We start from the raw sequence: 27,141 nt of genomic DNA on the forward strand, positions 1-27,141 counted from the left end.
GAACAAGCAGGTTCCATCTCTACTTCTCATATGGTCTTTAGTCTTATCTTTAGAGTAATAAAAGACTCGAGAGTTATATATATAAATAAAATAAAATAAAATAAAAAAACTCGAGTGAAAAGAGCTATGTGAATAATTCAGGAAATACTGAGTCTTTCTTGAAACTGATAATCTTGTTAAGATGACAACTCCCTACCATCGCTTCCAGCATTCGTTTCATTTTGATTCGCAGAATATATAATATATAGATAACTCTGAAGCTTCAAATTTAACACTTGCATCCAATACAATAATGTTACTTGAACGAATTCAATTGGTATGGAAACCTCAAATCGCATTTCAGTCCATTTGCAGAACAAAATCATGCTAAAATAAATGGTTAATAGACAAGCATTGTTAATTATCACAAAGAAAAATCTAACTTGTAACATTTTTTATGCACTGCGTGCATTTGAAAATGTCTATAATGGTAAAGATTACGGAACTTGACTATCTATACCTGAGTTTTGACACGCTAGACCCAACTATGATGAGACCCACCTACATTTTACAGGCTCGTCAACTACAGTATCTTTTTTCCCCTTAGATATCAATTAGCTTGATGAGAAGGAAGCATTGCCCAGACATGATTCCAAAATTCACATAAACAGGACTTATAGTAGCAAAGTAGAATAAAATCAGGAATAACAGCATAATCTGGCATCATCATTATTGAAATAGATGCTAACAAAACAATTATGAATCAATTCCCTGTAGGTTCCATCTCAATTTCAGTACAATTTTCAGGCACATAAAAGCACTAATATAGCAGGAGATTTAATAGTCTAGACGAAACTAAAAAAACTCATTATTTAATAGGAAGGTCGTGAAAAGAAGCAACATGATATGATCGTAAACACTACTTCCTTAACTAGTAACGCAAGCAAAAGACACAATTTAATAGATGGAGTAATTCTCACTAGCCCCAGGCCAGAAGTTTTTGTAGATAGCCTTGGCAATCGGAAGAATAGCAACAAGGGCAATCTGAAGCTGGTCTGAGCTACTTGTTCTCACAGAAATCTGTCCACTGAGCTTGTTGTTCAATCCAGCACGAACTGCCATCTTATAACTTCGTCCAAGAGAAATTTGGGACTGAAGATTGGCTCCCAAAGCAAGGTCTCCTCTCCACTTCACCAGAGAAAGGCTCAGTGAAGACTGGTCCTGCCCAACCGGAAAATCCGCCTCTCTAAGCCGTATTTCAACATTGGCACCATAAGCAGAATCAGTTTGAGACTTCACCATCCCTGTGCTACCCACCAATACCAGACGTTTCCCCACAGCAATCTGATCCTCGACCTTCAGCCCAGTAGACACATTTTCACCCAAAAATGTCACAGTCACCCCAGCAGCAGTTTTATTTCTCTTGAGATTTTTGAATTTTGTCTCTCCTCTAACAATGTAAGCTAGCTGCTTTCCAATGTTTTGAATGTCAAAACCTGCCATGGATGACCCATTCTCTCCTAGTTTTGCAGCAACTGAGGAATCCAAGTGGATGCTGAAGTCTTTCTTATCCTTTGTTACCTGAACAGTAACAGCTGCTGGGAATTTGTTGATGATGCCTAGACTGTGTTCAATGTTTACACCATCATAACCACAATCATGGTCCCAACCATGGTTGTCCAAGACTGGCCTGGTTAGGAGCTGGGAAGTTGGCTCCAAGAAACGGTATCTATAGGCTGGATTGTCACTGTCAAAGGATGGTGGCAGGGCCATATCAGGCAATGGAACTGGCACTGCAGCTGGACTTCCATTCTCTTGATCATCTTCTTCCATGTAACCATAGTCAATTACTTTATTGTTGTTACCTTTTTTCTTCAACTCTCGCATCCTTCTCAACTCCTCTCTCCATTGCTTTTTCTGCAGTAGTTTCACACGATAATCATACTCCTCAAGATATGCTTTCTGCTGTTCTCTGGTAAGCTTAGCAACCTGAGCTTTCTTCATAGGCTTAAATGGTGGGAGCTGATCATATTCATCCTCATCATCATCAAGATCAGAATCAGATAAATCAGCCATTTCAATATCAGAATCACCATTGTCAGCCCCACCTTGGTCAGCAGGGAGTTTTGGGTAGGTACGTGACTGCAATAACCAAGATAACAAGTATGGAAGTGGTGGGGAGCGAGGACGAAAACCAAACAGCCTGCGGTGGTCAAATGATTCTTGGGTTTTTGAAATATTCCCAGCATCAGAGAGCATCTTCATTGAGTAGCATAAGAGCAGCAAGAGAGGTCTCCAACTTTGGCCATTAGGAAGCACCTTCTGGCCATCTCTATTCTTTCTACAAGAAGGATGGTTTTCAACAAGAGAAACTGGATTCATTAAGCTTGGATTCATAAGGCGTATGTCCCCAACAGCTTGTCCAATTGCTTGCTGAACTATATGAGATCTTTGAGCAACAAAAACATCATAGCTCAATGGGGCACCTGATGGCCCATCTGGAGGAGCAGAGGCAGCATGGGTCAGAGTGACTATAACGTTTCGCCATATTGAAGAACCCAGGGCACTAGTAATTGATCTTAACATTGGCAGATCATTCATATCTCTAGTTTGCAGGTCCAGGCGATCCACATAGAGGACAATATCAGGGGGAGTCTTTTTAGTCAGTTTCTTCACCACAGACAGGACTTTTGCATTGAAACTTTGTTCAAATGCAGAAGACTTGAGGCCAGGTGTGTCAAAAATCCTTATCTTCACTCCATCAACCACCCCAACGATTTCTTTCACAGCAGTAGTAGCAGGACCACAAGCATTAATGCTGGTCTTCGTCTCCCCGAAAATCGAATTTATGGTAGCACTCTTGCCCACACCTGCTTTCCCAAGAACCAGTATATTCACTGAAAAATCAAAGTCATCTCTTCCCTCAGCTTCAAGCTGGGAAGCAGTCTCCTTGGCAGCCTCTAGGCTAAACATTTGACCACTTTGCCTCCCTGCAACAAGTGACAATCGGTACAGCACCTGTGCTGCTATTGATTCTTCTGTGGTAAAACCCAGCCTATGAACCAATCTCAAGTATTTAATCCTAATCTCCTGCAATTTCTCCAGTTTCTTTTTCTCCTCTTCACTCAAATTGCTATCAGTAATGGCACTAGCTCTATTAACGGAAGGAGCAAAAAGACTAGGACGAGTTGGCCTCATGGCAGCTTTACCTGACTGGAGCGATGATCCCAAACCAGCAGGGCGCTCAACAGAGAAAAGCCTCGACCCATCTTGGGAAGTTATGGTGATACTGCCGCCGTCCTGGTCCGCCCCGGAGGCCGCCTTCAAAAGGGCTGCCAATGTAGCAGTATCAAACAGCTCCTTGCCATCTCCTTCATCATCAGTCTCCTCTTCTTCCTCCGAGTCAGTAACAATCTGGCCATCAATCCTCTCATCATCCCGCGAACTCCCACCGGCACCACCCGGTTGCTGTAATTCCAAATCCTCCAAGAACTTATTGGCAGCATCAGTGCTCCCAAACACCACTCCATCACCCTTATCATCCGACAAGGAACCATTAACCTCCCTGTCACCATAACCACCAACATCCTCCACTTCCTCATCCTCCTCCTCCTCCACACGGCTCCCAATCTCCCTCTCACCATTTTGCCCAACCTCCACCTCCTTATCACCCTCCTCCTCACCGCTCCCAATTTTCCCATCAAACACGGAACCATCAATCTCCCTCTCACCATTAGGCGCAACCTCCTCCACCTCCACACTGCTCCCAATTTCCCTCTCAACACCACCAACCTCCATCTTTACCCCATCTTGGTCAACAACCTCCGAAGCTCCACCTACCTCAAGAGGAACAACAATGTCACTCTTCAACCCATTTCCATTTTCACCAGACTCACCAGCCCCCACAAGAGCATCTTCAGCACCCAATTGACCATCAAGAACACCCTCATCCACCTTCTGAATGGCATCAAAACCATTATCCAGACTCACCCCAGAAGGCACCGCCTCCTCCAACCCTTTAATCTCAGACTCCACAACCCCCACCTCATCCCCAACCACAGCAACCCCAGACCCCAACAAATTAACCTGCAAAGTATCCACAACACCGCCACCATCACCATCACCATCACCATCACCATCAGCATCGTCAGCGCCGCCAGAAGCCTCGACGAAAACCTCGTTAGTATCGCTGAAATCCCCCTTGTCAGGGGCTTTGTCGGAAACGACGTCGTCGGAGTCATCAGCGGAAGCGTCGTCGTCGTAAGTGACCTTGGCAATGGGCCTGAGAGCATCTTGGGAGGGAGAATCGAGGAAAGAGTCAGCAACGGCAACGGCAACGGCGACAGGAGAGTGAACAAGAATGGGCCTGGTGGGCTGGGCCTCGAAGCCCTCTTCGCCGCTAACAAAGCCATCGTTCTCAGAGTCGGTATCGGAGTTGGGGTCAATTTGGTAAAGAGAGGTTTGAGAATCCATTGAAGAAGAAGAAGAGATAAGGTTTTAGGATTGGGTTTGGCGCAGTAGTGAAGGGTTTTAAGGTGTAAGGATTAAGGGTGTGTTTGTTATATATCTCTCTCCTTTCTCGTTTCTCTATCTTCTATCCATCATGTTAACGAATCAGCTACAAGCATACAACGCTTTTCTTTTCCCACAAGGATATTTTTTTTGTTTTCTTTTTCCTGCTTTGCCAAACGCTACCTACAAAATTATTTCCAATAACCACTTACCCTTCACTCTTTATTTATTACTATATCTATTATTGCCTTCTTTATCCCCTCCATTACAATTACAATTTCCTTTCATCAATCATAAATGCTTCATCTTTCTCTTCTCTTCACTTTTTCATCTAAAATAAAAAATGGGTTTTCTTACAATCATTTCTCATACAAAATCATATACTATCTTTTTATAAACTCATTTAAATCTTTAAATAATTCAGGATTAATGTAACTCGTCTAGTGGTTGAAATTATTGTCAGTCTACTGATTAAAGAACATCGATGTGATACATATATAAAAATAAAAAAGAATTAAATTTCGTCTATGATATTGAAATTATATTTGATTGAAAGAAATTGTAACTTATAAATGTAATTTAATTATTATTTGTGAACAATAAAATTTGAAACATAATTTTTTTTAATATTATTCAAATCTTCACCAATGATCTCATTGTAGTGATTCAAAATTTTAAATCGAAAGTGTTTAACATGTATACAACAAAAAAAGATATAATTAGAAATAATGAATTAAAAGAATTGACATTAATTTATATTTAAGTGTCTTATGACTTTTTAATTATACATTAATGACTGTTATTACGTATTAAATTACTTAAATAATATTAAGTATTCATGAATTTTTAATGTTTATATTTTTTTTTCATTCCTAGAGTATCCAAATACACAAAGCAGGATTCGAACTCCTGACCTTTTGTTTAAGCGTGAATCAACCCCTACCGCTGAACCACTCTTGGAGTTTAATAATTATCATTTAATTTATGTATATTATTTATATGTTTTTTAATTTATTTATTTCTAAATATTATGTTATTAAATATCATATCACTTAAATATAAATAAATTTTAAAATTTAATAATTATTAGATATTAATTTAATTAAAGGATTATATTTCTAAAATTAGAAAGATTGAATATTTTATTTTAAAATAAAGGAACCAAAATCATAAATTTATAAAAATAAAAAAATTAAAAATACAATTTAGTGAATGTAAGATTTTCACTTCAATGTTTTAAATTTGTTAAATACTTTTAAAAAAACAAAAACATAATAGGATATGTTAAAAAAAATCAATATTAAAGACAAGTCTTAATAATGTTGGAAAATTCAATATTATCCTGAGTAATACAAATTAGTTAACATTATTCAAATTTTACATATAAATTATTAGTATATTTAACGAGAGAAAATTTATTTAAGTTAAATAAAATTATTAAGAGTGATGAAGAAAACAAAGGTGGTGGTCCCTTGTTATCCACCCTACCGAATAAAAACTTGTTTCGTGTTTATATCCGTACTTGTGTAGGTAATGGTAGGTATCTATAGCTACTTAATAATAATAAAAAAACAATAATAACTTAAAAACAGTTTTAAAATACTGTAACAATAATTTTAATTATTTTAACATTTTAAAAATTATTTAAATGGAACAAAACTAAAAAAGTGAAAAAAAATCTTGTTAATTAATAATAAGTAAAATAATTTTACAATAAAATAAATACTTATATTTGAATAAGGAAATCTAAGGGATTTGACACGAATAAACAATAATAAATACCTTTATAGTTTAAATGAAGTATAAATCTGGCTATTTAAATTATTTGTAACTTTTTTTTTTTAGAGGAAATTATTTGTAACTTGTAAGTACTCATTTTATCATTTATTTTATATTTGTTATGACTTCGTTTATAGATATTTGCAGCTATGAATATTTTTATCATCTTTAGTTTATATGTAATAAAAATTCTCGTTACAAGTATTAAACGCAAATGAAATAGTTATTTGTTATAAAAAAATAAGGATAAATAATAATTATAATTTTTAATTTTAAAAAATTTTAATTTGATATTTTATCTATATCATTAATAAAGAGGATTGTTTATTTAGTGTTCATATTTTTGGACACTTTTACTTTTATAATTACCTTTTATAAAATTATAAAATAATTTATAAATTCCATTTCGTAACCGTATGCATTTTTAATAATCATCCACTATTATATAATTTTATTATTTATTTTTTAAAAATAATTCACAAAAAATACGAAATGTTATTTATACGTTGATATTTATAAAATAACTCAAAATAGTTGTTTCTACTAAGTTTCTAACGATTAATGTTTTAAAAAAATGAGTTTACCATATTGACATAATTTCTAATATGTCAAAGGACTAAATTAAAACTATTTAAAATAAGAAAGCTGAAATTGAATTAAATTAAAAATATAAAGAATCAAATTGAACATAAATAAGATTGACTTTAACAAGTCAAATTCAATCCTTGTATTAAAACAAATACAACCAATTCCATCTGAAGAAAGTATGTCAAACCAATAAGGTTATAAAGCCTTCGATATTGTTTTTGTGAATTAATTTTAGTAAACAATTAGAATGTAAATTTTTTTATCTAACTAATTTTAATCATTTATTAGGATGTGGAGTTTTTTTTTTCTAGATTGATTTTGATGTAGTTGTTTTATTAGTGATTTAGCAAATAAATTTTTTGTTGTTGTCACATAAAACATTAACTTCACAAAATTATATGTGAGTTTATTTATTTTCCTATTCATTATTGATTGAAATACGTTTAATATTTTTTTATAGATTATTCTAGTTCTAATACCACTTTGTGGAATTGTGCTAAAAGCTTGAATTATAATTTTATTTTCTCTCATTATCTTTTCAAATATGTTTGATTTGATTCGTTATATTTTTTAATAAGTTCAATTTTATCTTTTATTGCATCAATAACCATTTCTATCAAGTTTCAAATTAATGATCAGGTCCAAAAAAAAAATTTCATTTTGATTATTATAGACTTAATAAAAAAATCACTTTGAGTTATTTCATAAACATGGAAGATTAAATTGATTTTTTTTAAAATTAAATTACCAAATTGAATCTTAAAAAAATTAAGATAAAAGTAATGTAATTTACTATAAAAACAACTACGTGCTTCTTTGCTTGTTCTTCTGTGTTATCTTAGACTTCTATGTTGTAACGTGTGCTTTTATTAATCCATATTAACTTGATTGATATTTATTACAAGTGAAAATAAAATATTTAAATATAAATTTTTATTAAATAATTTTTTTATGAATTTTTATACAAGTTTCAGCAGTTAATTTAACTAAAACTTTGTGTTTTTTTTTATGAAGTTCTCATAAAGTTAATATGAATAATCATAATCAAGTTTATGTATAGCTGTTAAAATGAGTTAAAATTTGTGAGTAAACTCGACTCATCACAAATTTTAGTCGAATTGGATTAGAAAATTTTGGACAATTTTAGTTATAAGAAAAATTTAACTTGACTTACCACGAACCAACTCATGGTAAGTCGGGTTGGCTCACCTATATATATATATATATATATTTTTATTTTTATTTTTTATTTTATGTTTTTAAATATTAATTTATGTGATTATACATTTATATTATTGATTAAATTTTATACATATTAATTGTGAATTATGATAATTAGAGTCAATTTGATATTATTTGTCAATATTTTATGTAACAACTTTGGTTTTACAAATTGATAAGATATCTAATTTTTTTTTGACATTTTATTTGTCCTATTTGTTAACGTAGTTGTAATTCTAAAATATAAGATCATAATATATATTTTTTATAAAGTTCAATAATTTTTATTTTACTTAATTTTTTTTTTAATTTAAGTGAGTCAACTCGTTTAATTCACCAATCCGTGGTGAGTTGAGCCAAGTTAACTTTTTTTTTTAAACTCATCTAAAAGTGAGTCATGTCGAATTAACCCACTCTAATGCTCTTGATTAAATTGCTATTATTTTATTCCACGTGGAATGCTTGTCTTAAGAGGAATTTTTTGGGCTACAAAGCATCTTAAACCAATCACCACAAGAGTTTATTGACTAATATTTCTCTTCTATGTCATTAGTGTCTTAATTAATTGGACCATTAGATACCTCAATCACAATCTAGTTTGGCCACGTCTCGCAGTTAAAACTTGCTCATAGAATTAATAAAATCTTTATAGTTTTAATAAAAAATACCTCAATTACAATTAATTAAAAACTTCTACTAACAACTATTACTTTCTGTCTTCACCTAATCTTTTACATTATTCATTTAAATGGAATAAAATTGAAACAAAGCCTCCCATTGGTTCTGCCATTTAGTTGTGAATCATGTCGAGAAGGGTCATTCCAAATTGTTCTCCAAACTCAAAAAAAAAAAAACATTTTGGCATCTAAGACAAATCTAAAACCCTTATTGGTTATTGTTTCTGCCACTCACCAAAACACTTTTGTTCTCATTTTCTGTTATATGTGGTTGGACACACTATCTTCCCCACACATGTAAATACCTCTCCATTAAAGTCTATGAAAGTGACTCCAAAACTGGTGCCAACATTAGTTCACTAAATATATCTTGTTCTTACGATGACTGTAACTAAAACAAAAAATTATTTTTACCTATGACTAGAAATATTTAGTGTAAGTAAAACTTAAGTATAATTATACTTAAAATTGTGTGTTGTAAGTAAATTAATTTACAAAGTCGTTATTATATAATTCACTTAATAGACTGATACATCGTTTATGGATAAATGTAAAATAAACATGTAGTTACAAATTTTTAACTTTTAGTAATTATTTATGTCTATTACTGCATTTTTTTTAGTGGTTCTTGGTGAAGCATGAATAGTATCATTCATGGGATGGAGCATACTTAGACTGCATAAATTCCATTCATTCATTGGAGAGTAAAGACTCAGTTTTGGGCTTATTCAAGCAAAGTTGGTAGTATCATGAATGAGCTCAGATACAGTAAAATATTTTTGGTGACTTTACTCCAGATTGTGGAGTTTTTGCAAAAATAAAAAATAGAGATGAGAAAGCACCTGATTCAGTGATCAACACACCATCAGAGTTTGATGCAGCTTCTCAGATTTCTCTTTGAAACATACTCTAATTTATTTCGTGAGCAAGTGATAACATAATGACTTAAAAAACAAAAGGAAAATCGCTCTTTTCTTTCGGCCTTTGAGTTTCTGTGTATCTCTCATGCGTCTTTCAGAAATTAAAGAGGAGTGTCTCAAGTTTTTTTTGTTCTGCAATTGTTTGTAACTAGAACAACGTACGTGTGATTACAAATGTAGTTTTTTGTAAGTAGAACAATGTTTTTTGTCTGACTATTGTTCATATCTCTAAAATCCTTTGGATTTCTGTTTAGTTATTTCCTTCTCTAAATCTTTTCTTTTGTTACACTTTTGTTAACTTGTAAAACTACACAATGCATAACTAGAATCAACATTTATAGAATCAAATCTCTTAATTAATATACTGGTTGTAAGATCTTTTTTAAAATATGAGAATCCACTTAGTTTTCTTAAGATTAGTTTTTGTTAATATTAAAATAATGTTTTGATTAATAAAAAATACATCTCGTAAATACGTATTTATTTATTTTATTCTTGAGACATGGCATGGAAATTGAAAAAGAATTTTCAATATTTATAGCATTTAATAGATCAAGTTTCTATTTCCTTAATTGCTTAGCCACCAGCTTTTATGACAGCAAGAATTTATTAAACTGATAAAACAAGGGAGGAGTTAGATACTATTGTGAATTGAAGGTTGCTACACAAAAATATATTAATTTATCTTCATATCAATTCTGCTGTTGAAAGTGTTTTTTTCTTCGTCTTCAAGGAATTAAAGAGAATATATACGTTACTTCTGTTTAAATTAAATCAAATTATGGATTTTAAAAAAATTGAATCAAATTCTACTAAACGTTAGGATAAGTTGATCAGTATTATGAATTAACATAGTGTTTTTTTTATATTATAATATTGAGAAAAGTATTGTATTAAAACTATTTCTTTTAACATTTTTATTTATTTATCAAATCTAATGTTATTGGTGACATAAAAGATTAAAATAATATTTTTAAAATTATATAGATTAAAAATAATAATTTTAAATTTAAGGAAATAAAAATAAATTTACTCTAAATTTAAGCTACTAAAAACATATTTAAATTTAATTTTTTTTTATTAAAAAGTATGGAAATTAATTTTTTAATGTTCAAATTTTATGCTTATTTTTTCTCCTATGAGAGATGCAACTTCCGAAATAAGTAGTCGAAAATTTTCTAAAACCATAAAAAATACACATGTTAATTTATATAAATAAAATATTTATTAATAATTAAATTTACAACCAATACACACGGTTGGAATATGTTTCAAAAGGTGAGTTTCGAAAGATATATCATTATTCTTCTCCTATACCATCTTTTGTTCCAACACGCAAAACATAAATACTTATTTTGACAAATTTAAAAATTGTGAAACCTCAATTATAATAAAGAGACCCTTTTATTATAATTCAAGAGCAGAAAAATTAAAAAAGAACATGCTCAAATTTCAGAATGGGACCGACTAAATCATTCTATTAATTACAAGCTTCATGTTGGTATTTTAATTATATATTTTGGAAGAAAAAAAAAACTGATCAAATCAAGACACAACTTAATATATATTTGATTGATTAATTAAATAGAAAGCAATTTATTCGGGGTTTTTTTTAATAATATTTGAATTACAAGATATTTATTTAAAATAAAATTAATATAAAGTGACATGAATAAGTTAAAGTTATTGGCTTTTCTAGATTAATAATGTCTCCTTGGATTTGTCACGCGACCGGAACGGAAGTAGTATAATTTGGGTACCTTATGTTTAAATTGTAGAAAGGATAATGTAATGTCGTAATGGATGGGATTTCTTATGAATTTTGTTTCTATGTATTCTTGTCTTGTTGTTTTCTTGGTACGTGTTGCTACTTTCTTCCTCTTGTTCCTCATCTTAATTGAAAGGTCAAAATTAAATATTTCTTCCTTTAATTCATTTTTCAATTATTTTACTACTTAAATATGTTTTTATTTCAGATATATATAATAATAAAAACGCGTTTCAATTATAATTTTATAAAAAGTTATTAATTTTCATTCCAATTCAGAATCATTAATTTATTCTTGTAAAATAATAAAACTTTGGTCTTGGTTTTGGTTTGATCTTTTGTAAAATATTTTTTTTTTACAAAAAAATAATTTTGTAAATTAATTTATCTTTTAAATTTTATTTAATACAATAAGTTATACGTGTATATGTCTATTGATTGGGCTAGATGGTCGGAGAGGCCCATATAAGCAAAACCCGATTGAGAAGTCCTTTAATATTGGTCCCTATTTGAAAATTGAGATGGTTGGTATTTTTATGGCTTGATAAAGCCCTAAAATCTAAAAGATGCATTTAAAATCAAGTTCTTGAATTTTCAAGAACGTTTGGTGACGTTGGTCTTTGTAGTGCCCCTTTATTATGTTGACTTGGATCCGAGAATTTTAATAGATGCATATGCATCAAGATGGATTCTTTATTTGAAAATTGAGATGGTTGGTTGAAAACTTAAGACAAAGATGCATTCAAGAAGGTTTGATTTTGTCTTGATATGACTTGTATGGTTGTGTTTTGTTTTAATCGGAAAATCCCAACTCTATGCTTGAGACTTATGAATGCTTAAGCCTTATGATCCTAATTTCATTAGGTATATGGGTTTAATTATACTTATGATTCAGTTTGATGTGTTATTTTTTTATTTTTTTTTGGAGTGAAGCATGATGGCAGATCCTTTACAGTGCCATCCACCTATGAGGTGAAACACAAAATTGCATTGATATCTTTTTATATTTCTCAAACAACTTACAATGAAATAATTGTTTTATTACTTTTTTTTTTATGGTGTTATCTTTTTAAAATAGCAAAATAATATTATGCATATAGATGATAATAAAAAAATTATAAAATGTTGTATATACGAATATAAAATAAGTTAATATTTATAATGATTATGGTGATAGAGGATTATGAAGATCAATTAAAAACGAATTAAAAGATCATGTTAAGGATGTCTTGTAGAAACGTAGAGATTGAAATAGGAAGACTAAATAAAAATAGAAAGAAAAATCTAGAGAAAGATAATTATCAAGAAATTTAGCTTATTCTTGACAATTTTCTTATTTTATGCTTCCCTTTCAATTTTACATGTATTGTAAAGGATTTAGTCTTCCTTTCTCAATCTCCAAGATTTTAAAAGCCATCAATCTTTTGTTGGTCTTTCTAATGTTCCATCACTGTGACTATATTCTTGTTAAAATTATTTTTTCTCTCACTATTTTATCTAGAAAATTTGGAATATAATTTTATAATCATTTTATAAAGGAAATACTATTTATTATACTTATTAAGTTTTAAAATTTTTTTGTTTATTATTATGAAAACATTAAATTAATATTCCAAAACTTAACATTGCAATATTTGATTGTTATTTAAAATTATAAATATTATTGTCTTATTTTTTTTTGTAATAATAATATTGATCGTGCATTTTTTATCATGTAAAAAATATTAAATTCATTTAAATGAATATTTTTAAAGTTTTTTTTAGTTATATATAGTGTAATTTTTTTTAATGAATGGAACCTTTTATTAGAACCTTTAGGAAATCTAATGTAGGCAAGGTCCACATTAAGTGCATTACAAATAAAATTTGGAACTATATAAAAACATAAAATTCTATGGACAAATTAGAATTATGATCCACTAGTCTATTCACTACTTGATTTGCCTCCCGAGGTACATGCACGTCATTAATATCATGTAAATCAAGTAAGATAATGTGTAATTTAAAAAAATAAAATAATCTTAAATAAAAGTAGTTGCAAAATAAGATGGTAATTATTATTAACAAAGTAAATGATAATTAACTTTTTGTATACGTATTTATTTTTTCTATTTTATATTTAAAAATATGATGGTGGAAAAAAATTAATGTATAATAAAAGGGTTTAATGTCTAAAAATGTGAAAATCAAATGGAGGTATTCTCTTTATATATAGCATAGATTAGATAATTTATCATTAATACATTTATATTTTCTTGTCATGAATCCACCCACAAGTAACTTTGAGTATGACAAAGCCTCCAAGTCATATATTTGTGAATTATTTCAAAAGAATGAAATCTCACATTGTTTAAAACTAATAAAACATAAGTATTTATATAATAAAATGTGTGTTACACATTCAAAGAGACAAGAAATATGTAATGAGTTTGTGCACATGAGAATAAATCTTGTAGACTTGTTGCGATGTAAATCATTTAATTTGTCCCCTCTTTGTACATGTAGTTATAGCATCCAAGAATATCCTTATTTTTCAAGCAGTTTTTGACATTTTGTTTAGTTTTTTTTTTTGGAAACAACAAAGGATATTTTATTTATTTAATAGCACTAGAAGTGCAATTCATATTACAAAAAATCCCACTTAGTTAATCGTAATATGAAAATATCATATTCCAGATTACTAGACAATCAAAATTTGTGTTGTACCCCTCAAGTCTAATATGGACCACCAGTATATGTACACATTCCAAACCCTCCTTTAGCCCCTTCATCTTTTCTGTGACTCTATACACGACCCATACCCGCATTAATTGCCATTAGAAGTTTAGAAATTAGACACCTATTAAATATTCTACCAATCACCAACAATCTCACGCATAGACCCTTGGATTTCCTGCCTTTTATCCATGACTTCCCCCATCCATTATACAGCCACCTGGGTCCGTTTGCCATTGTGTATAACTGTATCTGAATTGTTTGTTCAGTGATAGCCACCTCCAGGTATCATTTTTTATTTCCTGGATACATTTTTGGATTTGTTTAGTGTTCTAGGAAGTCCTACTAGTGATGTCCATCATCTTTCCCATTGACATCTTGAGTCTTCCTCAAACCAAAACCACTTTAGTGTGTGTTTGAAAATCAATTTACACTCACATTTTTTTTGCACCAAAACACGTGTGTACCCAAACATATAATAACACTCTTTTGCAAACAAATCACATCCCAAGTCATTTTCATTATCTCCCCAAATGAACTTGTGACAAGATTTATCAATATCAACTAGGTGTAGAGGGAGGGGGGGCCTAAAGGGGTCATGGTCCCCTCACCCCCCTATTTTTTTTTAAATTTAATTTAAAATTTTTTAACCTCCCAAAATTTATAAGTTGATAAATGAAGATTTTCATGTTAGTTTACACTTGGGAAAAGAAAAAGAAAAAGAAAATATAGGATTGACATATAATGTGATAGAAAGAGATTTTAAAAAAATACAAATAATAATTAACTATTTATAATGTTAAAATATTTACACATAAGTGTTAAAAAATAAAAAAATCTTTGTGACACCGTCTACCATACATGTTATAATAAGCACAAAAATTTAAATTTTTAAAACAATTTTTCTAGAAAGAAGTAAATTGAATATATAAACAAGTATTTAAGAGGGATATTACATTACAACTAAAACATAATGATACTCCAACAAGAGCTCCTAATAAAAATAAATAACATCAAAGAATTCATCATCATGTCCTAAACACAAGTGAATAACTGAAAATTCAATTTCTAACTACACCCTGATATCACATCTTATCATAGCACAATCCAACATAAGGTTTAGGCATCATCACTAGTATCATCAACATCATAATAAATCTCACCTACAACAACATACATACAAAATAGATACAAGAAACAAAGAGTGAGAAATATCTCATTCTCGTTCATAACGTAAAATATAATCAAATAATCAAACACAACAAAAATGAGGCAACAAGAATGTAGTAATAACAAGACATAGTGTTAACAATTTATCACAACGAGGTACAACATAGGTAGTAATCTAACATATTCTAACACAAAAATATCAATGATTCCTCACACAGTTCCACTTTACACACATGATGCAATGGACATGAACTACAAAATATACATGTATGTGGTTCTAGTAAAATCACACCGTGGTGCATTGCCATACGACAACATACAAAGTAGCTTAGAAGATCATGTCAGGTCATACCCTTATCGCACTCTACATTAGGAAGAGATATACCAGGACATATCGAGATATACAAATGGGTAAAATTAGGGCTTCCAAACCTAGTTATTCCAAAGGTCATGGTATTCTTAAACTTTTACGCAAGTAAGACTTTTTCTGACAGCGTATTTCCTATCATACCCATCCAAAACAATAATTATGCATAAGATACATGTCACACAATACTCAATATCACATCATTTCATCACAACCACATCCACAACTATATATCCATAATTGATTATCACATGTTCACCTCGTTGCTAAGCCTCAACTTAAACTTCCCATTATATGATTCTCTTGGGATTCGTACACAATAATATACCAATTTGTCAATGCTAGTTCACATCATTCAAATCTCACATATCATAGTTACATACTCAACATACCATACTCAATTATCAACATTAACTAGTACAAGAGTTACATGTTCATAGTTTAAAGATAACAATTACACAACATCATCTAACACATCTCAAGAGAAAATAATTATGAAATCATCTAATCATATGTTAATACATCAATTATAGTCACTAAGAGATCAATACCAAACTAAGCATTTAAATTAATGACTTAATTAGTTTAGCAATATTATTGATAACACATTAATTCTCTAGACATCGTTATTACCAAAACATCTTAAGTCGTTAATCATCAACTCATATCATAATTTATTCACAATTATTTTTCCCTATGATTTCTCTTTCCTAAAACATTGATGTAGAAACATCAAATCATTCATAAGATTAAATACTTGGATAAAGTTATTCGTTATTACTATTCATAAACTGTATTTCCATTCATTATTATTTTGTTCTTAACAATTTCTTTTTTTAATTTTTCATGTCTAATATTTGAATCGATTGTCTTTAATATCTATTTTTATGTGTATTTATTAAGAAATTAAGTTGGCATTTCTAGTATTACATATTATTAATACTATGACAATGCATGACACTTCTAAAAAAATTATATATTTTTAAAACATTATTTATCTAAAATATCATGGTTGCGAAATTGCTTTATACTTATTTTTTAATTTTCTTTTTTAATTTTTTATTCTGTTTATCTTTTTAAGATAGTAAAATAATTTTATTATTGTCTGATTTTTATAATAATAATAATAATAATAATAATAATGTGTTATTCATCATATAAAAATATTTAATTTATTTAAATGAATTTTTTAAAAGGTTTTATAAAATAGTGATTTAATTGAGCTTAACGTGTTAATGCAGTAACAATTTTTTTAATTTTTTTTTTCAGTTACAAAGAAAGGAAGATAAAATAATAAATAATACGCAACATTTTTATTTCGTGACCCGTGAATTAAAACAACTGTGAATCTTATTTATCAGCTATTGAACATAAACAACTAGCAATATCCATCACCAATCATGGTTGAACTCCTTCTAACTGTCTCTAGCAAGGTAAATAAACATGATCCAACCAAACTAAACATGGCTTCGGACAATCTCTAATCTCTCTACAGTACCAAAATACAAAAGAAATGCTCAGCATAAAATCTCTCCCCTACCAAAGGCCAATATTTGATAAAATACTTCAATTTACATTTTACCTGCATCATGCGACATTCTAACGGACCTACCACACATAACCAACAGTATTGTACAAAGCCAGAATGAAGCAACAGTGGGATATCCAAGGCAGGTATTATTGAACTTGTGACATACAACAGATCCCCACTGTCTAAGTTATTGTCATTTCAGTAGCTTTAGGATGTCCTATCTGATGATGAATTAAGATCATTTTTATCAGAATTGAGATTGATATTGGATTGTGATTTGTCAGCTGATGCCACATCATTTTGCTGATTCTCGTCTTTCTTTGAATTCAGAAACCGACCACCACATCCTCTTGGTCTTCTCAGTGCATGAATGTGTCGAGATTCGTGCAAGTATGGCTGCAAGATTTCTTGTGAGAACAAGTACCTCCAGAGTGGAAGCGAAGCAAGCAACTTATAACGATAGCAACACGAGTTTTGGTGTCATAAAAAAGATGCACAGAATGACATACCTTCCTATTCCTTGTAACTTTCTTTTCTGATTCAGCTTTTGCACGGGATTGTCTGCGTCTTAATATACCACGATATTGCTTTGCATTGACAAACACCGGCTCCTCAACTGCATCAGTTGGCAGAGGAACACCAGCTTGCTGAATTCCCATTAACTGAAGATGGACCTGGCACAGGAAACGGTTCAATAATTGGAAGATCAGAAAAGGGCACATGAAGCCACCACAATATTACTAGAATCAACATTGAAGAATTAGAGCAAACCATTGGCTGTCCACTATAGGCTTGTGGGGGATAAGTTTGGGTATCATAGGTTGCAAAGATGCTTCTATAATAAGGATCTGGATATGGATATACAGCTGGTACCTTCAATTAGACATGAAAGTAACATGAATAAATCAGTAAAATGCATAAACATTTTACATTCTAAATTTAAATACCAAGAACAATACCGGTGCAAACAGTTATTCTGAACAAACTATTACATCACATCTAAATAACAACGCACCAGTACTTGCTCAGGAAATTATTCATTTACCTTCAATAGCCATGAGCCAACGACAAAAAACTCTGGTTTCTTAAAAAACAACCTTAATTAACCAAACACAACTTATAAAGAATACTTATTTATAAGAAAATTTTCAGATTGCAATCTCATTATTATTATTATTTGCCAGACTAGAAGACTCGAGTCTTTGCATGCCAAAGTAGGTACCAATTAAGAAATCCAGTTATTAACTATTACAAGATCGATAAATTTATGCCATCCATCACTCCTTTCATATAATAGCTACTTTCAAATTAGCTTGTTGTGAAACATGGGGAATGCCCACCTTCACGGATAAAAAAATAAAAAATGTAAAAATGCCAATTTATTCATGAATTAGAGGAAGAATAAACCTGGGGAAATTTTTCATCATGATTTGCTAATATTCAGAGTCAATTTGCTTCAATGACAAAACAACAGCAATGTGTGTCTATCTTATACCTACAACAGGCAAGACATGGAGGATGGCATCCAATAAAACATTCCTTAGTATTTCTGGAAGTTATTAAATATTAGAACGCTAATTCAATAAGGACTGATGGTGTCAAATCATTGAAGAAACATATTTTGATATTTTAAGAAAAAATCAGAAGAAAACCGAAGAAACTTAAAGTTCATACCATTGCATGCCCAGTTCCAAGCTGGCTAGGTGTTGCATACTGTACATTGACAATCTGGTTACTAATACCTGGATCCGAAATTCCATTTGCAGATGGGGACTGCATTTGGGATTCTGACTGCTGCTGCCCATCATCTTCATTATCTGGATAAACATTTTGCTACATAAGTTCAGACAGTACATTTGTGCTTGGGATGAAATGAAGGAACAAATTAAACAAACACCAAACTAATACTTTAAGGGGTAACTGATATTTTCATCCCATACCATGAGACAAACAAAATAATAACAGGGAAATGGATAAAGCAGAGACAAGAAAGTTGAGTAATTACAACAATATGTAGATGGATATGAATAATATCTAAAGACTAATATAGTCTAAATCCCTTTGCAATCCACACCCTCCAGCGAGGCAGAGAGAGAGGAAAAAATCAAATAGACATTTAGCATACAATACATGAATACATTCATAGTTCTTGGTACTTACAGTTCACTTTCAGTCTTTTACATGTTAAAGTTTTATAAGGTTCTACTCTAATGAACAACAAAGCAATAACAATATACTGACATATTTTGTAGGTCAGAAGGGAAGCCAGTGCAGGAGTTGGTTAAAAACAAAAATGGTTGCAGGATTAGAGGAGTACGAGACTTACAAATGTTGAAATAAGTTTTGAAGTTAAAATAATGAAGTAAAATAAGATACTTGAAAATTTAAAGATAGTGTAATATGAAGCCAAGAGTGAAAACTAAAAATATAATAGCTAGGATATGTTGATAGCAGTCCCTAGGCAACACATTAAAACAAAGATGCTCCTCAGAAAACCAGCAAACACAATTACACACAACATAGTTGCAAAACAAGAAAAAGATGAGGCATAAATCATTTTATGCAGCTTCTGTGAAAGAGTATGAGTTCAATGACTTACATGATTAAAAGTTACTTGGGCAAACCCAAAAGATGGGGAGCTAAAGATCTATGATATTGAGTGGTCAATCTCATCTCATGACAAATAGTAATTTTCGTAAGGCAACCAATACAGAAAAGGTAACCCCCAGTGCAGTTGTCTATGAATTGTAGCCCAAGTTTAAAAGTTTATAGAAAGTAAGAAACATGAGTTTTATGTAAATAAAGAGCTTAACTTTCTTGTCACCAAAAAAATAAGAACTTAACTTTCTGTTTCTGAAAATTATCATTTTTTTTCTTTAAGGTACTCTTTTTTACCATTTCTTATGATTTTCACAAAGGAATAATTTCATCACACATAAAAAACAACATTAAAGAAGATTTTACTGCACTCAACTGTAGTTATTCATCTTTTTCTCTTCAACTTTACTAATTTCTCCTGAATAGAAATTTCTCCATTAATAATTCCATTAGACACAAAAACACCAATGATATTGCTCCGTATGTTGTTAAGTAAACTTGGGATATGCAGGTACACATTATAAATGGAAAATTTACAGACAGTAATATAATACATTGGATCAAGAATTTTGTTCATGTAAAATACCAGTAAGGTCGTGAGCAGAGGTCATGTTTCCTGAAGCACGGAACACTGTCCTAATCTGGAACCAGAACAGAGATTATTAACAAAACTTAGGAATATTTCAGCTACATGTTATACAGATAAAACAAAGCAGTATAAACAGCAATCAAAATTAAAACACCAGAAGCCAACAGTACAGTTCTTCAACTGAATATATATATTAGCTATACTATATGTTAATATATCCATAAAGCCAGAAATAGAGACAAAAGCATATATCAAAGATGGGATGGACTATAGAGATGAGATCACAAATAAGAGATACAGACAGAAAAAAAATGATTGAGAGAATATAACAAATTTGCTACTATGTGTTATAGTTGTTCATTAGCTCTTTTAGCATAAGTAGAAGGAATTAAAATATAAAGGAAACTTAACTATAGATAAAAAAATATCAGATAAAGGAAAAAATATAAAAAGATACAAGAACATCCAACAGATCTGTTTTCTCAGGCTTTCAAAGAATTCATGATGCACCTATTATTGTTAGCCACATATCCAAACTGGAAGTAGAACACAATTAGAAATATATTGATCATTTGATCTTGGGTACTTTGCACATGCTATCAATTTAGGGTTGATATAAATCACAAGGAAATTATGTTAGGCAATACTACACAGCCATTAAGCAAAGTATGCAACCACTTTGTGGACAGAGGATCCAAATCAAAATTTACACAAACTGAATTTAGTATTCCAGTGAGCGGTGAGCCATGTGTCTTCATATAGGCAGGTTATGTTCTCATGCAATTTATTGCAACTTGCAAGAAGTTATTAATTCAGTTAAGTACTAGAAAATCTTAGTAAACATATATTAAAAATAATCTTAATATCCAAATGGGATCGGAGGATCATACTGCATCCAGTTTCTTATCAAAGATCCATCTTTTGACCAATTTTAACAATGTTCTAAAATCTAAATGTTAGTACCAAAATTCTTCAGATCATTCTGTGAATATTATCGCTGACTAGTTTTGTGGGTCACATCATGTTCCAACACAACACCACCAAGTCAAATTCTTATAGCTTGTAGAAACTCATTTACATTTATCGTGCATGTTAACAAAATGGAAGCATAGAAAACATTTACTTTTACATTTATTATACACTGCAACAAAATGTAACGTACTATCCTAATATTTATGTTGGAATGATGGTTAGTACTGCAAAATTAATGCTCCAGACATTTAGCCTGGGTCATGGGTGTGTGTGTTAGATCCCATAGAAGTAGCCCTCATATTGACTTGGCAATCTTCCCACCTTGAGTTAGCTATGGCATTTATGCTAGGCCTAGTCCATTCCCATTTCTAACAGTAACAAACATAGTGTTATTCAAGTTAGGTTCCACAGGTTTAAAATAGTAAGAGTCATTAGATTTGAAATTAAAAACAGTGGGTACTTCAGGAACCTATGTAATTTGCACTATGATCTAAATTTTTTCAAACAATCATAGGTGTATTCAAGTGAAGTTCACAATGTTTAAGTGATATCCAACTTTCCCATTACGTAACAGACTTTGAATCCCAAGTAACCCACATGTAAAATGAAGAAAAGATAGCACCAGAAAAAAAGGAAGTCGCGAAAAATTTAGCATGGCTCAACATACATCAAGCTATAGGCATACGTCCATGAGAGAAGCACACAAAATTCTCTCTGATCAAGGAAGATTAAAAGGTGTAGCCACTCAACACTCAAAAGCAAAGAGATTTTCGAAGATAATTGAAAACCAACAAACAGAATAAGAAATTCGAAAATGAGGAAAAATAGGGTTTAGAGATTGGAAATTAACCTTGCAATTGCAGCAGTTGAATTGGTGGTGTTGTGGGTACACAGGTACTACGCTGGACCCTCCCTATCCACACCAATTCGCAATTCCCTCAGATCCTTTCTTTCTGTGTGTTTCTTCGATGTTCGCCACACAATATTCTCTTCTCTTCAAAAACAACTTTTTTATTATTCTGCTTCAAAACAATACCAAACAAATACTTTGTTAGGTCTTACCTCAATTGAAAATATATGACCTCGTTTAGCTTATGTTATATTTGCCTTGTCCTACATTAAAACATAGCCTAGCCTACATGTATACTTTAAGGCTTATTTTGAATTTAGAAAAAAATATATTAAAATATGTTAGGTTTTTACAAAAATCAAATCTAAATATACTTAAGGTTTAACATGATATTCTCGATGATGATTTATTTTGAAAACATTATATCTTTGTTTTTATAAAAAAGCTTATGTAAGATTGCTTATTCAATATGTCCTTATACACTTTTGTTTATCTTTTATGAGTGAGTCATAATTCAATACGAGCTTAATGCCAACCCAAAAAAATATTTAATTTAATAAATTAGTCCGATCTATTATATTTACATTCAATTCATTATAAATTAAACTAAACTAGTTGAATCATCTTAAAAAATAAAACTTAAATGATAAGAGATTTTGAGTAGTGTATACATGTTTTAAGCTCAAGTTTGGTTCCCATCACTAACCATTATGCTATTAAGATTTAGTAATAATCTGTTTTAAAGTAAAACTAAATGAAAAGAGATAGAAACGAATCATATAATGCTCATAGCATTTTAATGTGACCTATGCCTAATCAACAGGACCATGACAAATTGAGAATAGCATTCACTTTTTATTTTGAACAATCAACATCCTTAACTCTCAACATTTAGTTTTAGGTCTGCAAGTCTTTAAAAGTGGGCCTCAAAAGCCCAACACAAACATAAAGATGCGTTCATGGCTCAATTCAGGAATTAAAAAGAAAATTTAATTTTGATTAATATTACTATAAACGAACAAGGTTCAAATAATGGGATTTAAATTTGTGTGCAATGATCAAGGGAACGTAAGTAATGTTACAAAATAAATTCTATTCTCCAATATGAGTTATGGTCCTTATGGAGCATCCATAAAAAAGCAGTTCTATTCATAAATTAAAAAGATGAACAAAAAATAGTTTATCAATTTTAAAGTATAAAGTATAAAGACTAAAATCAAATTAACAAAAAATAAATAAAAATTCATCCATAAATTTAAAATATAAAGACTAAAATCCAGTTAACAGAAAAATGAAAGGACCTAAAACACATTTTATCCATAATAGATTAAATTTAACATTGAGCTAATTAAAAAAAGTAACACCGTACCACAACTAAAAAAATAATTTGATACATTTACATAAACCAAACAAAAAAAAAATGTCATTAGCTCATAGCTTTTTATTCCAAACTCGTTGGATGAAAATTGTCTCTTTAACTTTTTTTTTGGTCCAAAAAAAAGTAAAATAGCATTGTTCTGATTTATAAAGCAAATTGAGAAAATACTTTTTTTTTATATTTTAAAAAAAATGAAGTAAAGTATGTTTTAGGTTCTTCAAGATTTTTTCAAAATCGGGTTTATCCCCTAAAATAGTTGTTTTTGGTTTGTATATTTTTTAAAGTCTAATGGATTTCATATCTTACAAGATGGAAATGAAATATCGAAGAAGAAATTAATCATATTACATAAATATAAAACCAAAATCATCATTTTTAAAATGTAAGGTCTTAAACCAAATTTTATCAAATGAGACTTAAAACACATCTTACCTAAAAAGGAAAATCTAGCTATTTCCCAATAGATCAATCCTATTATCATGTAATTATTATACATTTAAAAACAAAAACTTACTATTTATTAAGTAATTTTTTAAAGACTAAAGCGTGTATGGCCCACTTTACTTCACGTTGGGCCGGCCTTGTACTTATATGGCCCACTTTGTTCTCTATTTTGGTGATGTACTAAAAATATCAAAATGAGGCAAAAGTTGAATACAATCCATCTCCCATGAACCTACTTTGGTGGATGAGCTAACAAAATGTACATATACAATATTATTTCAAAATATATTATTCCCAATACAATTTTTTATATAATTTTATTATTATTATTTTCTCCTCATCAAATTATTCATTTTATCTCACAATTTTCTCTCTCTCTCTCTCTCTCTCTTCTTTTCCTTATCTCACTCTTATTTACAAAAAAAAAAAAAAAAATTTGTACAAAATTGAGTCACAAATACAATTTTATCTTCTGCATGCATATCCTCAACAACCAAAATTTTATGGTCCAGCTACCTTTCAACCCTAACAACATTTCAAAGGCAAGCCAAACCAAGTGAATGAATGGTAGGTTGCACTTTAAAGTAGGTGCAAGTGCAAATAAAAAGCATAGTCATCATCATCAACACCAACATTCCCTCAGTTTGCAGGGGTTTCTGTTCTCTCATATCAACATCCATCACTTTAGAAGAGGTTGATTGACCACCCCATGTATGATGTATCCCTCCATGCATACAAACAAGGAAACATCATCAAACACAAAATGCATGGCAGCTTTAATTATGCCTTTCCATGTGTTATATAATGAGGATTATACCATAAAATATAATATAGGTTTCTGCATTATAACAAAACCAAACGATGCTCCAATGTTTGAGTAATCGTTACACAACCAACAATGATGATTGAATATTTGAGTGTTGTGTCTCGTTCTTTGCTTTATTATTTTATTTTTTTTTGTAAATTATAAGTTTGTTTCTTGATACCAATGACACGGTTTTCTAAGCAAAAAAAGAAAAGAAAAACACGAAAAAAATATTATGAATCGATGTGTCATTATTGAATTAATAAACATACACCGAACTATTACATTTACTACTAATTTTGATCAAATATACAATTATGAATCTTAAATTAATAAACAAATATTTTAGTGAATTTTGAATAAATTTATTTGAGTTTTAAAAATTACAATTTAAATATAACAATATTATTCGGCTTGAAAGTGTTTTTTTTTTTAATTTATATAATAGATAAGTTCAATCATAATCATATAAAATTAATATTTTAGCATGGATAATATACATATTGCATAAACTAAATATTTATTATATATAACTAAAATTTATAATAATTATTATACATATAAATACTAAACTTGAGTCTATAAATTATATTTTAAATTTATATATGTAGATATTTTTAATTATATAAAATAATATTAGATTTATGATAAATATTTTATATAGTGACATGATATTAATTTGAAATATGAATAACTTATTTTAAAATAAAAACTTATTTTATAAACAAATATAATACATAAAAATTAAATTATATAAAAAAATTAAAAAAAATTCTAAAAATTCTCTTGTCAAAGAAATTTTTTTCAAAATAATCTTGTGCAAAAAAATTTTTTAACCACGATATTAATATAGAGTATCTCTAATAAAAGTAGTGACTAATTTATATATAAAAGTTATGCTAACCAATGTTGATACTCTCACACACAATATATATAATCATAATGTTTAATATATATGAGCGAATTAAAAAAAATTAATAATAAGTTTAATAATTATAAGATTCAATTTCTTTTGTATGTGACAATCTTTTCCTCCACTCTCAATTTTTATTTTATGATTTGTATACATAGTTTAGCACTACTTAGAAGTTGTTTGAAGAAAAGGTTGATATATTTTGACATGTTAAATATTTTTTGAAGAAATTAAAAAATATGTTCTTTTACTTTTTTGATTAAATGTTTCTCCTACACTAGCTAGTAAGTAGTTGTAGTTTTGTGAAAATTTTGAAATTTATAGCTAAAAAACCATCCTAACAGAACCTTAATGAGTTATTGTTACATGAGAATTTATAAGAAAAATAAAATTTATTAAAATAATATAAAAAGTTAATTTATGAAAATTACAAGTTACTTTTGTAAGTTTATTACATAAGTTCGTATAAGTTATTCCAAAGTAAAGTTGTAAATAATGATCAAAAAAGTAAACAATGTAAATAATATGGATATAGTATTTTTAATTATGATTTTTTTTATCTAATATTAAACAAATAAGGTATGTTTAAACTAATTTTGTAATTTATTTTTACAATAGCATACGATTATATTTTAAATAAAGAAAATGTTTGGCCAAGTTTTTTCAAGATAGAATTCGGCCACTCAGAGATATAAAGTGATATATTTAGTTGTGATTTCATGCTATTAAGTTAAGATCCAACTTCAATCTCTCATAAAATAATACTATGTGTTAAAGTGCTTACAATTTTGATATTTAAATGCTTTAATGTAAGAAAAGAGATGATAAATATGTGAAAGTAAATAAAATGATGTTATTTTATATAAAAAAAAATTGAGTGAAAGTATGCAGATGTAATTGTGTGACCAACATCAAATTAAATAAACTTACAAAAAAAAAAAACTTTGGTCACATTATTAGAAAAAGTTAAATCTCAATGGAACGAGCTATAGTTGTATTAAATTCTTTTAATGACTGTATAAAATGCTTGATGTGATGATAATATATATACAAGGAAAATTGATAGTGCCTCAAACACAAATCTAATTCAAAATTAATTAATTTGATTTTGATGTATTGTTTGTATAATTTGTTGGATTATTATTATTCAATGATTTCTTGACACGTTATTTAATAATGTATAACATATAAAAATAATGGTAACGAAAATCCATTTCTTTAACATGCAATTTACGATTGTTTATAACTTTCATAAGATTTTACGAAGAGCTACGTTAGTTAGTGAGAAAACTATTTTTTATTTGGTCACATGTAAAAATTCATACGTTCATGTCAATTGTTACAAGAGATGAATCATGATGGATC

At 29.7% G+C, this 27,141-nt stretch overlaps 2 protein-coding genes across 2 annotated transcripts; both read right to left on the reverse strand.

The window, feature by feature from the left end:
• Positions 1 to 684: 684 nt before the first annotated feature.
• On the reverse strand, positions 685 to 4,589 carry TOC159 (translocon at the outer envelope membrane of chloroplasts 159). The gene has a single exon (XM_020368954.3). The coding sequence runs from the start codon at positions 4,450 to 4,452 to the stop codon at positions 937 to 939; it is 3,516 nt and encodes a 1,171-aa protein (XP_020224543.1). The 5' UTR covers positions 4,453 to 4,589; the 3' UTR covers positions 685 to 936.
• A 12,439-nt stretch (positions 4,590 to 17,028) lies between these two features.
• Positions 17,029 to 22,445, reverse strand: LOC109800210 (nuclear transcription factor Y subunit A-7). The gene is made up of 6 exons (XM_020360963.3): positions 22,237 to 22,445; positions 20,412 to 20,466; positions 18,902 to 19,044; positions 17,999 to 18,100; positions 17,737 to 17,901; positions 17,029 to 17,623 (listed from the first exon to the last, which is right to left on the reverse strand). The coding sequence occupies exons 2-6, from the start codon at positions 20,434 to 20,436 to the stop codon at positions 17,435 to 17,437; spliced, it is 624 nt and encodes a 207-aa protein (XP_020216552.1). The 5' UTR covers positions 20,437 to 20,466; positions 22,237 to 22,445; the 3' UTR covers positions 17,029 to 17,434.
• Positions 22,446 to 27,141: the final 4,696 nt, after the last annotated feature.

This window comes from Cajanus cajan, chromosome 2 (assembly GCF_000230855.2).
Source record: "Cajanus cajan strain Asha chromosome 2, NIPB_CcT2T_4, whole genome shotgun sequence".
NCBI classification, from domain to species: domain Eukaryota; kingdom Viridiplantae; phylum Streptophyta; class Magnoliopsida; order Fabales; family Fabaceae; genus Cajanus; species Cajanus cajan.